The sequence below is a fragment of the Rattus norvegicus genome, chromosome 6 (assembly GCF_036323735.1).
Source record: "Rattus norvegicus strain BN/NHsdMcwi chromosome 6, GRCr8, whole genome shotgun sequence".
Lineage (NCBI taxonomy): Eukaryota > Metazoa > Chordata > Mammalia > Rodentia > Muridae > Rattus > Rattus norvegicus.
The window spans coordinates 136,949,554-136,966,518 of NC_086024.1; the positions used below are offsets into that span (position 1 = coordinate 136,949,554).

General features: G+C 47.0%; 1 protein-coding gene across 8 annotated transcripts in view; it reads left to right on the top strand.

The window, feature by feature from the left end:
* Positions 1–16,672, top strand: part of Tdrd9 (tudor domain containing 9) — a 115,429-nt gene extending 98,757 nt beyond the window's left edge. For 3 of the 8 annotated variants that reach the window (XM_017594515.3, XM_063261791.1, NM_001419577.1), the window contains 3 exons: positions 2,704–2,822; positions 14,736–14,808; positions 15,949–16,672. In XM_017594515.3, coding sequence (XP_017450004.1) covers positions 2,704–2,822; positions 14,736–14,808; positions 15,949–16,050 — 294 coding nt within the window. In that variant the 3' untranslated portion in view covers positions 16,051–16,672. Of the gene's footprint in view, positions 1–2,703; positions 2,823–14,735; positions 14,809–15,336; positions 15,924–15,948 lie in introns of those variants that run through there. The other 5 variants (XM_017594516.3, XM_017594514.3, XM_008764985.3 and 2 more) reach the window with 5 other exon arrangements.
* The last annotated feature ends 293 nt before the right edge of the window (positions 16,673–16,965 follow it).

Sequence of the window (16,965 nt, forward strand, 5' to 3'; positions counted from 1 at the left end):
GTGTGCTGACTCAGAAAACACTTCCCAGAAGACTTCACCTCAGTGATACTGGTCTCTTCTCAATCACTAATTTCTTAGCTCCAGCTGACCAGCATCAACTGTCCCAGTAATGGACATGTCCACTTCAGTGTTGCCTCTTATTGATTATGACTGACTATTCAGTCCCAGCCGACCAGAATGAAATAATCTCAATTCAGGATAGCAAGTGGCTCAGATAGTCTGAATTTCATTTTGAAACTTCACAAGCCAGCACTCTATCCTTTGCACACAAGCCAGGCCTTCATCCTGTGTACTGGTCTCAACATTCTTATCTTCTAAGCTCCCACAAAACATCCCCCTGAACTCTCAACACTCAGTGGCCAGGAGAGAGCATCGATGAAGGTGCAGCCTCAGTGACAGTTGGAGGCCCAGGACAGAAGGGCTCAGGCAAAGAAGTTGCAGCAGAAGACCCCAGTGTTTTGCAGATGCCAGCACCATGGATGGGCACCAAGAACAGCGGCAGCAGTGGAGCGGGGCCAGCTATAGCCTGGGAGACAAGCTGTGTGTGCTGCAGAGGGCAGAGCTGGAGAAGTGACTCAAGGTCCTTGGAAGGGCCCAGAAGATGGTAAATGAATCCCAGATAACTTTGGCTGTAAGTTCCACAGTCCTTCCATAGTCCTGTCCCAAACACAGGTCTGTCACAGCAATACCCCACTCCTGGTACCAATTTGTCTTAGTTAGGATTACTATTGCTGTGACAAAACATCATGACCCAAAAGCAAGTTGGGGAGGAAAGGGTTTATTCAGCTTACACTTCCACATTGCTGTGTATCACCAAAGGAAGTCAGGACAGGAACTCAAGCAGGAACCTGGAGGCAGGAGCTGAGGCCATGGAGGTTGCTGCTTACTGGCTTGTTCAGCCTGCTTTCTTAGAGGACCCAGGACTACCAACCCAGGGATTGTACCACCCACAGTGGGCTGGGCCCTCCCCCATCAATCACTAATTTACAAAAAAATGCCCTACAGCTGGATCTTCTGGAGGCTTTAGTTGCGGTTTCCTTCTTTCAGATAGCTCTAGCTTGTCTGTCAGACAAGCCAGCTATTAGTCAAGCCAGCGCAGGGTGTGTCCTATGTGAGCCTGTTGAGAAGACGTTCTGTACAGGAAGCAGATGAGTAGTTGCCAAGAGGTAGGGAAGTGAATAACCGCACTGGGGGGAGGGGGCACCTAGGAGCTTGACATTAAAAAGATGAAGGCAGAAGACACACAGGATGCATTTGCCCCACCTCTATGTGTCCCCAAATGGTAGGCTTTAGTGTATGAAATACACACCACAGAGGGTGTCAGGTCTCCCAGCACGGAGGGAATCCATGTGTGGAAAAGGACAGTCAGCACAACTATGGCAATGCATACTCATGTCAAAGGAGTAAAAAGAAAAGGAGCTTGGAAAGGGAGGGAGAGGAAGCTCCATGTGAACACTGTCCTGTAGTTGGTAGCTTTGGGGTTAGGGAGACACAAGTCAACAGGTCTGAAGCCATTTTCCATATGATTGGGTTGGCTACAGAAGGGGAGAGATGTGGCTTTGGGAACCAAAGGGGAGTTACACATAAGCAAGTAGGGCTAGCATGACCCCTGTGGTGCCGGATTAGAGCCTGAGATGCATGTGAACTCATAGTCAGTGCTGTAGAGCCAGGTAAGTACAGAAACAGTTACAGGCCTTTTACTGATGGCCCCCTGTCCACCATAGTGTCCAGCTATGGGACAGCTGCTGGGAAGTAGCTGTTCTGGGGCAGCAAACATGGTGACGCTTAGCATGGTCCCTGATGGAATTACCCAAGTTGGGAACCAGACCTCCTTGAAGAAACTACTTACTCTGGGGACAGAGCAGGAAATCTAGGTGCCTAGAGCATCTTGTAGCACCAGGCAGGAAGGATGCTTATAAAGCACACAGGGATAAGACGCATCCAAGGACGTAAAGGCCAGGGAGTGGGCGAGCTGAATGGTTACATTGGGTTTACATATATGAAAGTAAATATACTGAATTATAACCCAGTTAACCCAGGGATTAAAATGTCCATGTGTCTAGGAAGAAAAATGATTGAATAATTGGTTGGGAAAGCAGTTATCCCTTACAAAGTCACTCCCAGGTCAAGTGGGTTCTATGGTCTCTGAGGACACAGGAGCCTTGATGAACTAGGAGTAGGCAAGCCAGGAGGCCTGTAGAGTCCCCAGCCAAGCACCATGGCCACACCTTCTGGTGCTCAGGCCTACCTATGGAGTGTGAGGAGAGAACAGTGTCTCCCTTCTGGACAATGATAAACTCAAACTGGGGAGCTACAAAAACCCCAACCAGAGCACTTCTAAGTTGCCAAAGTCTCGTAAAGCAAGAAAAGGCTAGGAAGCCATCGTACACCAGAGAAGGCGTGGTAAGCTCAGTGTGGTTCTTGGACCTGGGCCCTAGAGGAGAAGTGGGATGCTAAGAGAAGACGGGTCCACTCTAAGAATCCAGACTTGTAGCCATGGCACCGAGTTGGTTTCTTAGCTGTAACAAATGCAGGAGAGATTGGCTACGGCTTATGGGACCTAATCACTCTTCAGTGTTCTCTCTGTTCTAAGTCTAGATTCTTGACTGACGCTAGTCACAGACACAGCGTAAATGCTGTGGCCTGTTTGCTGTGGGGGGAAATGCAGCTGGTGTAGTCATGTGTGTCGCTGTTCATTTACAGATTAATATTCTCAGGGCTGCTATCAACAAGCTAGCGTGTGATGGGCCACATGGACCCAAGTATCTTGGGCCTGAGAGAATTGCTCAGTTGCAGGAGAATGCACGTCAGAAACTTCTAGGGTAAGTATGGTAACATACTGCTAAGGTATACAGTAGGCAATATACAACCTATGTGTGCGTGCACGTCTAGTTATTTTGATGTCTGGATGTTCTGAATAATTTAGGAGATGTGACAGGTAAGTTACTTAAAGTTTGGTTCCAGGACTGAGGCACCTCTGAAGGCATTGGATGTGGGTGTCATGTCTGTATCGTTTGGGGTTTGGGAAAGGCAGAATAATCATCCATCATCCATGTAAGCAACTTGGGGGAAACACGGTAAAAAGATCATTCCATATAGTAGGGCGCAGGGACAGGGACTGCAGAGAATAATGTTATATCCCGACCCCTAGTCACACACTGGTACTGCGTACAGGTGGAGAGAAGTGGAGTCTGTTACTTGGAGGCTAGGTGGTCCCTTGACAATCCTTCCCTTGTAGCTTTCATCTCTCACTGGTGTTTCCATTCCCAACAAGAGTTCGGAGGGCAAGGGGTAGCCTTCGGTGCCCTCAGTGGACTGCCTCTGCTTCCCAAGTGCTGGGACTATAGGAGTGTGCCAAAATAAACCTGGTTTTCTCTCTCTCTCTCTCTCTCTCTCTCTCTCTCTCTCTCTCTCTCTCTCTCGTAGCTTGAATCGAGATTTACTATATATAAATCACTCAGATATGGCCATGGGACCCTGTGACCCCCTGTGGCACTGTCACCCCAGCCCCAACCAGACACTGATGCTGACTTAATGGGCAGATTTGTTTTAAACAAACGATTTTTTTAAGTTGGAGAACTAGTAAGGTTAATAGAGGTTACTTTCAAGAATACAGGCAACTTAAAACCAAAAATAAAAAAAGAATACACACAACTTGCAGGCAACTGCACAATTAAAATAATTTTTCTAATATTTTTATTTAAAACAAATTTTAAATTTAAATATAGTTGATCATATTTTCTCTCCAAGTCCTTCCAGATCCTCCCCCACCCCCTACCCACCCAACTAAGTTCTTTCTCCAAACAGCGACAACCCAGTATAGCAGCAAAACTCCCCACCGTCAAACAAAATAAAATCATGCCCTCCAAAAAGACAGCCACAAACCCACCCAGATGCAACCAGTAAAACCACACGAAGCTCTGCAGTCTGTTTCCTGTCGTTCAGCTGCCTCTAAACGTGAGGCCTGTCCTGGGGTGGCCGACATTCCCAGGAACCCTTTACTGGGGAAACTGACTTCCCTCTCCCAGCCGCTGTGAGTCACAGCTCAGCTGTTCATCTCATTCATTCGTTCATTCTAAAATAGAACAGAATAAATAAATTGAGTTGGGCAGGACAAACCAACAGAAGGCACACCAGTCAGAGGCACACTCAGTCTTACTCAGGACTCCTAATTATAGTCTACTAAGATCAGTGCCTTGTTCAGCATCATCATGGAAACCCCCTCCTGGAGCAGATGGCGGCACACCCAGAGACCATAGGCAAATACCACACAGTGCGGGAAACCTTGGAACGTTCACTGAGCCCTAAATGGTTGTCTCCATCAAATCCCTCCCCTGGGTGCTCAGGAACCCTCAGAAGAGGAAGAGGAGAGAGAGTGAGAGTCAGTAGGGAAGGGGGACCCGAGAAAACAAGGGCTCAAAATCAACATGACGCAGACGGAGGGGGCAGCATGTGCAGGGCCGGCATGGGTCTGCACCAGGTCCTCTGTGTGTGTGCCATGGCTCCCAGCTTACTGTTTTCACAGGAGTCGAGAATGAGTGAACCTCTGGTTGTTTTCCCCCCTAGGTGCTCGATTACCGAGTCTCAAGTAACCCAAGCAATGGGTTATGTCTCGTGGAGTGGGCCTAAAGTCAGATGTTGGTTGGTTACTCCCACAAGCTTGTGCCACCATTGCCCTGCATATGGTGTAGGCCACAGGTTGTAGATCAAGGAGTTTGTGTTGGTTGTGTTTGTCTCTCTATGGTAGTGTACAGAGTACCTTCGTGTACAAAGTTGCTGGAGCACCGGGGCAAAAGCTCTATGTGGACACCAGCCCTGTAACAACTCCATATTTAGTGTGGGCATTGTATTCAGCAGTGGGGCCTTGCCATCAGTTTGTGGAGATCAACAACCTGGGTTGTTTGGTGATTCCCATGGAGCCCCGTTGACCCACAACTCAACTGCGTGTAACCCAATCCTGGTGCTAGAAACTTTGTGAGGTGACAAGAGATGACCTGGCTCCCCCATTATTTGGCAGTTTCATTTAGATAACCTTCATGTATGTATGCATTATGTATGTATATATGTATGCATTATATATATGTGTATGCATGTATGTATGTATATATGTATGCATTATATATGTGTGTATGCATGTATGTATGCATTATATATCTATGTATGCATGCATTATGTGTGTATATTTACATGTACTTTATATTTATTTTCGGAGCTGGGGACCGAACCCAGGGCCTTGCAGTTGCTAGGCAAGCGCTCTACCACTGAGCTAAATCCCCAATCCCCTACTTTATATTTATGATATATATTTATATGTATACATTTTAAAAGACGTTTCTACTGTATTGTTTCCATACTACCCTCAAATGCCCTTTAATTTTAGCTGTCTCTCTTCAAATCCCCTTCCCACAACACTTCCCTGTCTTCCCTACTTGATGCCCCCACTCCAGCCCCTCTCCAACAGCATCTCTCTGTTCTGTCTCCCTTCCCTAACCAGATCTGTCTGTCTCATCTGGTCCTTTGTTCTGTTCCTACCCTCTGTGGTGCTGTGGACTGTTGCTTAGTTCTCATTGACTTAAGAGCTAATATCCACATATAAGAGAACACATATCTTATGTGTCTCTACGTCTGGGACACCTCACTCAGGATGACTTTTTTGAGTTCCATCCATTTGCCTGTAAATTTTATGATGTCATTTTTTCAATAGCAAAGACATACTCTATTGTATAAACATAGCTGTGCTTTCTTATCCAGCCTTCTGTTGCGGGTGTCTAGGTTGTTTCTGATTTCTGGCTATTAAGAATAGAGTAGCAGCTGAGATGTTTGAGCGGATGTGCTTACAGTGGAAAGAGTCATCCTTTGCTGGATGACCAGGAGTGGTATAGCTGGGTCAGTTCTCATCTTCCTGAGGAAACCTCATTGTGAGTGCCCGTTGCGAGTGGCTGTATGTGTTTGCACTCCCACAGTGGATGCGCGTCCCCGTCACTCCATTCTCCTCAGCATGAGCTGTCACCTGTTCTGTTGATCTGAGCCGTTCTGATGGTCGTAGGATGGCATCTCAAAGTACTTTTGGTTTGCATCTCTGATGGCTAAGGATGTTGAACATTTATGTTTCTCAGCCGTTCGAGTTCCTCACTGAGAATTCTGTTTAGATCTGTGCCCCATTTTTAAAATTGGTTTGGTTTGTTTTTTTGTTCTCTAGCTTCTTGACTTTATATATTTTGGATATTAGCTCCCTATCAGATGTGTAGTTGGTGAAAATCTTGTTCCATTCGATAGGCTGCCTCCATGTCTGGATGATGGTGTCTTCTGCTGCGGAAGCTTCTCAATTTTGTGAGGTCCACTTCTTAGCGTTGTTCGGTGTCTGTGCTAATCGAGTGTTTTCCTGGCCAGTGGGGTCAAGGCTGCTGCCCACCTTCTCCCCCATCAGGTTCAGTGTGTCTGGAATTACGATGGAGTTGGGTCTGTGCATCTGTTTGGATTCGTCTACACACACACGTCGTTTTACAGGATTCATTTGTTGAAGATGCTTTCTTTCTCCAGTGTGTATTTTTGGCCTCTTTATCAAAAATCATATGTCCATAGGTTTGCGGACTTAGTTTGGGTCTTGAGTTCTATTCCTTTCATCAACATGTCTGGTTTTGTGCCAGTGTTATGCTTTTTTTAGTTTTTTGCTTGTTTGTCTCTTACTAAAGCTTTGTAGAACAGCTTGGATTTCGGGGTAGCGATGTCTCCAGCAGGGCTCTGTATTCAGGACTGTGTTAGCTAGCATGTGTGTGTGTGTGTGTGTGTGTGTGTGTGTGTGTGTGTGTGTGTGTGTGTGTTTCTCCATAGAGAGCTGTAAATTTCTTTTCCAAAATTTGGGAAGAATTGCATTGGAATTTTGAAAGGGATTGCACTCAATCTAAAGTTTACTTTTGGTAAGATGGCCATGTGTTTAGTTACGGGAGATCTTTCCATCTGCTGTTACCTTCTTCAATTTCTTTCTTCAGTGACTTTTCTTATACAGGTCTTTTTCACTAACTTGGAGTTACCACTTGCTGGAGTTCACTTAGAGTTACCCCAGATATTTTATTTTATTTGAAGCTATTGTGAAAGGTATTGTTTCTCTGATTTCTTTCTCAGACCATTTGTCATTTGTGTATATAGAGGGCCATTCATTTTTGTCAGTTAATTTTGTATAAAGCTACTCAGTTGAAAGATTTTTTAGCTGTAGGAATTTCCCAGGGGAATTTTTAGGGTCATTAGTGTATACTACCTGCAAATAAAGATACTTTGACTTCTTCCTTTCCAATTTGTATCCCCTTGATCTCCTTCAGTTGTCTTATTCCTCTAGCTAAGACTTCAAGTACTACAGAGACTAGGTTTGGAAAGAGTGAACAACCTTGTCATCGTCATCTTCTTTCTTTCTTTTCTTTTCTCCTCCTCCTCCTCTTCCTCTTCTTCCTCTTCTTCTTCCTCCTCTTCCTCCTCCTCCTCCTCTTCTTCCTCCTCCTGATTTTAGTAGAACTTTGAGTTTCTCTCCATTTAAATTTGTGCTGTCTATGGATTTGCTGTAAACTGCCTTTATTATGCTGAGGTATATCCTGTATGTCTAATCTCTCCAGGACTTTTACCATGAAGAGATGTTGAATTTTGTCAAAAGCCTTTTCTACATCTAATGAGACGATCATGTCTTTTTTGTCTTTTAGTGTGTTTATATGGCAGATTACATTTATTGATTTAAGTACGTTGATCTATACCTGCCTCTCTGGGATGAAACTTACTTGATCATGGTGAATGATCTTTTTAATGTGTTCTTGAATTCAGTTTGCAATTGAGTATTTTTGCATCTATGTTTGTAAGGGAAGTAAGTCTGTGATTCTCTTTCTTTCTTGAGTCTTTATGTGGTTTAGGTATCATGGTGACTGTGGCTTGTAAAATGAATTAGGTAGTGTCCATTCTGTTTCTGTTTGTGGAATAATTTAAAGAGTATTGGCATTGCTCTTTGAAAGTCTGGTAGAATTCTGCCCAAAACCCACCCATCTGGCCCTGTCTTTTTTTTTTTTTGGTTGGAATGTTTTTGATGACTACTTCGATTTCACTAAGGATTATAGGTCTTTTTTTAAGATTTATTTTTATTTATATGAGTATACTGCAGCTGTCTTCAGACACAGCAGAAGAGTGCATGGGATCCCTTTACAGATGTCCAGTGATTCTCTGGAGTTACTCAGTGTCTGTTGTTATATTCCCCCTTTCATTTCTGGTTTTATTAATTTGGATATTCTTCCTCTGACTTTTAGTTAATTTGGATAAAAAACTTTTTATTGATTTTTTTTATCAGTTTCACATCATGCTCATCTCCCTGTCCCCTCATATCTACCCTTTGCCCTTGCAGCCTCTCCCTCAAAATAAAAGTTAAAAAATACACAAAAACAAACAAAAAAACAAAGCGTAGAAAACATCTCGTCATGGAAGCTGTAGTGTGTCACAGTGTGTCCCACAGTGTATCCCTGTGTCCACACATCTTCACTTGCAAATGAGCCATCGGTATGGTCTCTGTGGCACCATCAATACTGGATCCTCATCTGAACTCCTTCAGTTATCTTGCTGTTGCCCTGTGTCATGGAGATCCTGTAGCTTCGGATCAGCAGGACCGGCCCATTCACCCTTCACAACCATCCACAGGAGGCCTTCGCCTTCATTCCAGCTCCACGGGGTAGTGGTCTGATAGGATGTAGGAGGCCATCTCAGTTTTCTTATGCCGATGAGACTTTTTATCTGTCACCTGTTGTCTGCGTTCAGTGTTGTCAGTTTCAGAGAAAGTTCCATGAGGTGCAGAGAGCAAGGTATATTCTTCTTATGTTTGGGTAAAAATGTTTGTAAATATGTCAGGTCCACTTGGCCTGTAACTTCACTTAGCTTCAACATTTCTCTGTCTAGTGTTGTCTGGATGACCACTTGATTGGCGAGAGTCAGGGTATTGAAGCCCCCCACTGTCGGTGTGTGAGGAGTTAAGTATTGGAGTTGTTTGCTTTACAAATGTGGGTGCCCTTATGTCTGAGGCATAGGTGTTAGGAATTGCCGTTTGCCTACCTGCTTCCCTGGCTGGAGGGAGAGGCCTGGGCCTCACAGAGCCTCACAGAGCCTCACAGAGCCCAGGGCCACAGCCCAGGGACTACACTGCCCACAGCGGCCTGAGCCCTCCTCTCATCAACCATCAATTTTTAAAAAATGCCCTTTCGCCACATCTGATGGAGACATTTTCTTTTTCTTTTTTTAAAAAGATATATACATATATATACGTGTATATATATATATATATATATATATATATATATATCGTATTTATATGAGTACACTGTAGCTGTCTTCAGACACACCAGAAGAAGGCATCGGATCCCATTATAGATGGTTGTGAGCCACTGTGTGGTTTCTGGGATTTGAACTCGGGACCTCTGGAAGAGCAGTCAGTGCTCTTAACCACTGAGCCATCTCTCCAACCCTGGAGACATTTTCTTAATTGATGTTCCTCCTTTCAGATAGCTCCAGTATGTCGGGTTGACATAAACTAGCCAACACACACACACACACACACACACACACACACACACACACACACACTAAAACCCTGTGTCTGTGTCTATGCCCAGTGTGCCCTCATTAGCCCTGCTGACAACAGTCTTCTACCCTACCTGTCTGTCTAAGAATGGTATAGGGCCTAGCAGAGGTGGCACACAGCTTCAATCCCAGCGCTCCGGAGGAGACGCAGGAGGAGGATCTCTGTGAGTTTGATGCCAGCCTGTTCTACAGAGTGAGTTCCAGGCCAACCAGGCTATAGAGAGAAACCCTGTTCCCTCCTCAAAAACCACGGTCCAGGGTGTGAAGGGCCCAGACGCCCTCAGCCTAAGCCGTATGCCTTGGCTGTATGGCACTGGCAAACTCTATACTACAAGGCGGGTGGGTTCTTCTGTACCCAAATCGCAGAGGCATTCGCAGGCCAAGTTATATCGGCTACTCAAGGCACCCACTGGCCATTCAGACTGACCCCTGTCCCGAGCTGGCCTTCTCTTCCTGTCTCCTGGGAGAATCCTTGTTCTGGTCAATTTTTATATTTTTCTTAGTTACTCCAAGATGACACCAGTGTCTGGGTGCTCAGACTCAGGCTCTGGACATAGACCCCGTCTGGACACTGCCTGCTCCAGGGCTACTTACTGGAGGGGAATTATGCTGACATTGGAACAATTCTGTAAAACTAATGGATTTTGTGGTGTGTTAGCCACACCCCAGTAAATTCTGTAGAACCCCAAGTTCCTCTGCCCTTGAGCTGCAGCTCTTGCTCCACCACAGTTAGCACCCACAGCTTCTGTGCAGCCGGACCTGCCTTCTCTGTGCTGGTCTCCTCCGTATCTCTGAGCCTTTGCTCCTTGTGTCCACAGCATCAGTGATCGGTCAGTCTGCACAGAAAGCCTTGCTGGGATGGGACAGGGTGTGGTGGATTTAGGGGAAGTCTGCACCCTAATGGACGATAATGCAGGACTGTTAGACGGTCTTCCATTTCTCTGTTGTGCATGTGTTCACCTGTGTGTGTGTGTGTGTGTGTCTGTGTGTCTGTGTGTCTGTGTCTGTGTGTGTCTGTGTCTGCGTGTGCATGTGCGTGTGTCTGTGTGTGTGTGTGTGACTGTGTCTGTGTCTGTGTGTGTCTGTGTGTGTCTGTGTGTGTGTCTGTGTGTGCATGTGCGTGTGTGCTCCTGCTGTGGCCTCAGGGTCCAGCCCCGAGTTGGTCCTTCCCTCCCCTCCTGAGGCAGACTCTGGGCTGACCCTGGGCCTGCCAGGCTTGCTTGTTCATGCAGGTGACTGGGCTGCAGGAGTGGGCGTGTCACACACCCAGCTTACATGATCGATCCCTGTGGGTTTCAACCCCAGTTCCCATGCTTGCAGAGCAAAGGCCTTTATCCACGAGCATTTCCCAGCCCCTCTCCTTTCACCGTGCGCTGCTTTAGTTGTTAGTATGCAGACCCTGGGCTTTGCATAATTATTTTTGAGTGTGTTCGTCCCTTGATGACCTGCGAATAAAGTTGGTTTAGTTTTGATTTGTTCACTTCTAGAAAATGATGGCATATGGAGTTAACGTGACTGGTTAGTTTTAGTGGGCTTTCAGGATTTGCTACGTACATCATTATCGTTGTCATGAGATAGCTTTTTGTCTCCAGCAGAAGTAGTGTTTTAAGGTCCGTTTCCTCTGATACTGGCATAACTACTCTTGCTCCCTGGGTTGATATTTGCATGGTGTATTCTACCTGTAACCTATTTGCTTAGAAACTTACTGACATTTTTAATCTATTAGACTTCTCGTTTGACAAGTTTATACAAATGTATAGTATATTCTGTTTGCTTTCGTTATCCTCTCTCTTCCCTCCACACCACTGCAGTCCTGTCTCTCCCTCCTACCCACCATACCTGTCCTCTCTGTGTGGTGGTCCGCTGATTTCAACCAAGCTGTTGGTGTAGCTGCATGTTTGTGTACCTGCATGTTTGTGTGCCTGCATGTTTGTGTACCTGCATGTTTGTGTGCCTGCATGTTTGTGTACCTGCACGTTGGTGTAGCTGCATGTTTGTGTAGCTGCATGTTTGTGTAGCTGCATGTTTGTGTGCCTGCATGTTTGTGTACCTGCATGTTGGTGTAGCTGCATGTTTGTGTAGCTGCATGTTTGTGTACCTGCATGTTTGTGTACCTGCATGTTTGTGTGCCTGCATGCTTGTGTACCTGCATGTTTGTGTGCCTGCATGTTTGTGTACCTGCATGTTGGTGTACCTGCATGTTGGTGTACCTGCATGTTGGTGTACCTGCATGTTGGTGTACCTGCATGTTTGTGTACCTGCATGTTGGTGTACCTGCATGTTTGTGTGCCTGCATGTTGGTGTAGCTGCATGTTTGTGTACCTGCATGTTTGTGTGCCTGCATGTTTGTGTGCCTGCATGTTGGTGTACCTGCATGTTGGTGTGCCTGCATGTTGGTGTATCTGCATGTTGGTGTACCTGCATGTTGGTGTACCTGCATGTTGGTGTACCTGCATGTTGGTGTACCTGCATGTTGGTGTACCTGCATGTTGGTGTACCTGCATGTTTGTGTGCCTGCATGTTGGTGTAGCTGCATGTTTGTGTACCTGCATGTTTGTGTACCTGCATGTTTGTGTGCCTGCATGTTTGTGTACCTGCATGTTTGTGTGCCTGCATGTTGGTGTACCTGCATGTTTGTGTGCCTGCATGCTTGTGTACCTGCATGTTTGTGTGACTGCATGTTTGGAACTGTCAGCCAGGGCCTGACAGGCCCACCATTGAGGACTCAGCTGAAAACAGTGACTGCCCATAGGGGTGGGCGTGACCCTCCAAGACCATGAGTGACTCTGCAGCCTAGTCTTGTGCAGGCAGCGCCACTGCTGTGAGATCATGCTGGAAGAGTCGCGTAGGGCCCTGAAGATAGAGCTTCACAGCTCTTCTCCCCGTTTCTCCCAGATACGTGTTTTCTGAGCCGTAGAAGGTGTGGTGTAGATGTCCTGTTAGGGGAGCGCTGAGCTCTGCCCTGTTTCTGCTCGTGAAGATGACATCACACATCTGTTCTGTACTCTTGCTTCGTTCAGAGTCTGTGAGCAGGGGCCCCTTCATAACCACTGCCCTGCTCTCTGACGTGGGGACCGCTTTTCTCCACATCCTGTAGATTGTGCCTTTCACATCGTGTTTGATCTTTTAAAAGTAATATCTGGGAAATTCCCATTTCAATATTTTACTTCGTTCTCATAGAATTCCTGTTTTTATATAGTTTTCCATTTTAAAGTTAGTTAATTGATTTTTCTTTGATCTCATAGTTTTCTATTTTGTTTTGTTTTTTGTTTGTTTGTTTGTTTGTAGTTGTTTCTATCAGGTTTTAAGTCTTTCAGTGTAGTTCGCTGTAATTCTGAGGATGTATCTGCCATGGCTGCTTTGAAGTGCTGATCCATCACCTGCATTTGCTCACTGAGTGTCTGTCCCTGCCCTGTTTTCTGGACAGAGCTGTGTTCTTGTCTCCTGACTTGTGTGTTCCCTGACTAGCGTGTCTCCTGACTGACCTGCATGTTTCCTGACCTGCATGTTTCCTGACTAGCGTGTCCCCTGACTGACTAGCGTGTCCCCTGACTGACTAGCGTGTCCCCTGACTGACTAGCGTGTCCCCTGACTGACTAGCGTGTCCCCTGACTGACTAGCGTGTCCCCTGACTGACTAGCGTGTCCCCTGACTGACTAGCGTGTCCCCTGACTGACTAGCGTGTCCCCTGACTGACTAGCGTGTCTCCTGACTGACTAGCGTGTCTCCTGACTGACTAGCGTGTCCCCTGACTGACTAGCGTGTCCCCTGACTGACTAGCGTGTCCCCTGACTGACTAGCGTGTCCCCTGACTGACTAGCGTGTCCCCTGACTGACTAGCGTGTCCCCTGACTGACTAGCGTGTCCCCTGACTGACTAGCGTGTCCCCTGACTGACTAGCGTGTCCCCTGACTGACTAGCGTGTCCCCTGACTGACTAGCGTGTCCCCTGACTGACTAGCGTGTCCCCTGACTGACTAGCGTGTCCCCTGACTGACTAGCGTGTCCCCTGACTGACTAGCGTGTCCCCTGACTGACTAGCGTGTCTCCTGACTGACTAGCGTGTCCCCTGACTGACTAGCGTGTCCCCTGACTGACTAGTGTGTCCCCTGACTGACTAGTGTGTCCCCTGACTGACTAGCGTGTCTCCTGACTGACTAGCGTGTCCCCTGACTGACTAGTGTGTCTCCTGACTGACTAGCGTGTCCCCTGACTGACTAGTGTGTCTCCTGACTGACTAGTGTGTCCCCTGACTGACTAGTGTGTCCCCTGACTGACTAGTGTGTCTCCTGACTGACTAGTGTGTCTCCTGACTGACTAGTGTGTCTCCTGACTGACTAGCGTGTCCCCTGACTGACTAGTGTGTCTCCTGACTGACTAGCGTGTCCCCTGACTGACTAGTGTGTCCCCTGACTGACTAGCGTGTCCCCTGACTGACTAGTGTGTCTCCTGACTGACTAGTGTGTCTCCTGACTGACTAGCGTGTCCCCTGACTGACTAGTGTGTCTCCTGACTGACTAGCGTGTCCCCTGACTGACTAGTGTGTCTCCTGACTGACTAGCGTGTCCCCTGACTGACTAGCGTGTCCCCTGACTGACTAGTGTGTCTCCTGACTGACTAGCGTGTCCCCTGACTGACTAGTGTGTCCCCTGACTGACTAGTGTGTCTCCTGACTGACTAGTGTGTCTCCTGACTGACTAGTGTGTCCCCTGACTGACTAGTGTGTCTCCTGACTGACTAGCATGTCTCCTGACTAGCAAACGTTTTAGGTGATTAACATTATAACCCCCTGGTGTCTGTAATCCTCTACTTCTCTGTTTTTAAATGAACGGTAAATTAAATGTTATAACTATAGGAATTTTCATACTTTGAAACTTATCATAGTTTTAATTCTGGGACATTATAGTCTTTAATACACAGACACCTTTCTTTAAAGATCATCCTACTGTTTTTTTGAGTGCTAATGAATAAGTAAAGTAACTGCTCCTCAGCTTAGACTGAGGCAGGGGATGAGACGTTTGCGACTAGCCTGGACTACAGAGTAAATCTGAGGTCAACCTGAGCTACAAAGCCTTGTCTTAAAAAACAGTGCACAATAAGCCAGCAGCAAAACCTCTGGTTTTCTCTTTTAAAATGTAGCTTGTTCTGTCGGTTGAAACCACGAGAGAAGATTACTCCTCAGTGGCATGAGAAACCCTACGAGTGGAACCAGGTACGTGGGACTGGGTGCCTGCAGGACCAGCAGTTGATGGAGGGTGGACATGGGCTCTGCCCAGGACAGCAAGGGTGACAGGACAGGCTCGCTCTCTCGGGCAGAGTAGGCAGCCGTGGGGCAGACAGGCATTGCTGAGTGGCCTCTGGGAGAGGCACGTGTGAGTTTGCTCCTTCAGACTCCAGACCGGCAGCATTTGGTAATTGCTGAACACTGCCTTGCCCTTCCTTCTCCCCCACCCCCACCCCCACCCCACTGCCTTAGTTTTGGTGGCTGGATGTTGTGTGTCTGCTGGGCCATTGTAGCAAGGCACAGGAGGCAGCCGCTGGCCCGCCTCGCTGTTCTGGGGCTGGACCTCAGAGATGGTGTGCCACAGGGCTGGCCCCTGCAGCAGGATTAGCATTTCTCTGCAAGGCTTAGAGTTGTTGTTGGGAGTGAGTTGCTCCAGAGTAGGGAGCAGAGGGGTTGTTCTCAGCTCTAGCATTAGAACCAGGTATGTCTTTGTGAGCCAGCCTTTGCTATCTTTAGGGCTATCACTGGACAAGCTGCCATTGCAGACTTCGGCATGGAACCCTGAGCTTGCGGTGCAGGGCCCATGAAGTTGGCCGCATACTGGAAAGTCATGGGAAGTAGAGCTGTACTTGAGAGTTAGTGCGCTTTAGAAAACTTTGTTTTAAATAAGTGCCCCCAAGTCACTGCTCCCACACACACACACACACACGTGTGTGGGAGATTTCTCAGTGAGAGTTACCCCAGTATTAAACATCAGTCTTGAAGTGTTTGATGGGGGCAGCAAAATGGTTTAGCTTGATTAGTCACCTTAGAGTCACATGGTGACAGGAGAGCTCCATCTGTCTCAGGCTGCCCTCTAACCTTACACGTGTGCTGTGGCACATGCACAAACGCATGTGCACACACAAATGAAATTTCAAAACCCCACAATGTGTATTAAAGTGGATGACCAGGTATGTGGGGTGAATTGTGAAAGTGGAGAAGCATCTGCAAATAGTTTTGTAAAATGGAAAGAACACTTGTCTGTCTTATATGTCCATATCTGTGAGCACATAGTTTTCTGAATTTGGTGTCTAGACTGGTTTCATCCAGAGCCTGACTTGCTGCTTCTCCTCTCTGCATGACTAGGTGGACCCAAGGCTGGTCATCGAGCAGGCTGAGCGGGAGGGCGGCCCAGGGAAGAGCACTTGCCTGTACCAGCTGCACACGCCTGTGGTGCTCAGCCCCTGAGACGCTGGTCCCCAGCTGCCCTCCCTGTGGGCAGTGGCAGAGGTCTCCTGCAGCTGCTTCCTACCCCTGCTACCCTCAGGGGCTTCTCCTTCTTGCTGCCTTTGCTCAGAGTGGAGAGTGGTGCTTCTGTTTGGGTGGGAAAAATCAGAAAGTCTAATCTTCTCCAGAAATGGGGGTCGTGGTATTAAATACTTTGCAAAAAGTTGTTCTGAAAGAAGATTTTGTATTCTTCTTTAAATATATGAGGGTAAATCTAAGTAGTCAGTCCCAGAAGAAAAGGTTCCAGAATGTGTTTGTATGCCTCTCCTGTCACAGTTTAGCTGTTGTGCAGGAGAGAGCCAGACACATGTGAACCCCACCCCCAGTGTGTGTGTGCGTGCACATGTCGGTGCAGGCGTGTGTGTGTGTGTGTGTGTGTGTGTGTGTGTGTGCGCGCGCGCGCGCATTTTCTGATGTTCCTTTTTCTTCATTGAAAAGATGTGGTTTTGGTAAAACTTGAGCTTTCTGTGTTTGGGACTTGTGGTTAAATTAAACCTCTTGGCCTGTGTTTTGGAAATTAGGAGATGTGACCCGACAACTGGCATATCTGCAAGACAATAAAGGCATTGACGTTGTGTTCTGATGAGTTTCTCAGAGATCATTATTGTGTTAGTCACTGTTCCACTGCTGTGATGAGACTTGCATAGCCAAGGCTGTTACAGGAGACAGCAGTTAGCTGGAGCTGGCTTACAGTTTCAGAGGCTTAGTCCATTATCATCATGGAGGGGAGCATAGCGGCAGACATGGCAGGCATAGTGCTGGAGAGGAGCTGGGAGCTGTATTTTCAAGCAGAGAGAGGGAGGCTGGGTTTGGCATAGGATTTTGAAACTTGAAAGCCCACCCCCAGTGATACACATCCCACAGAGGCCACTCTCT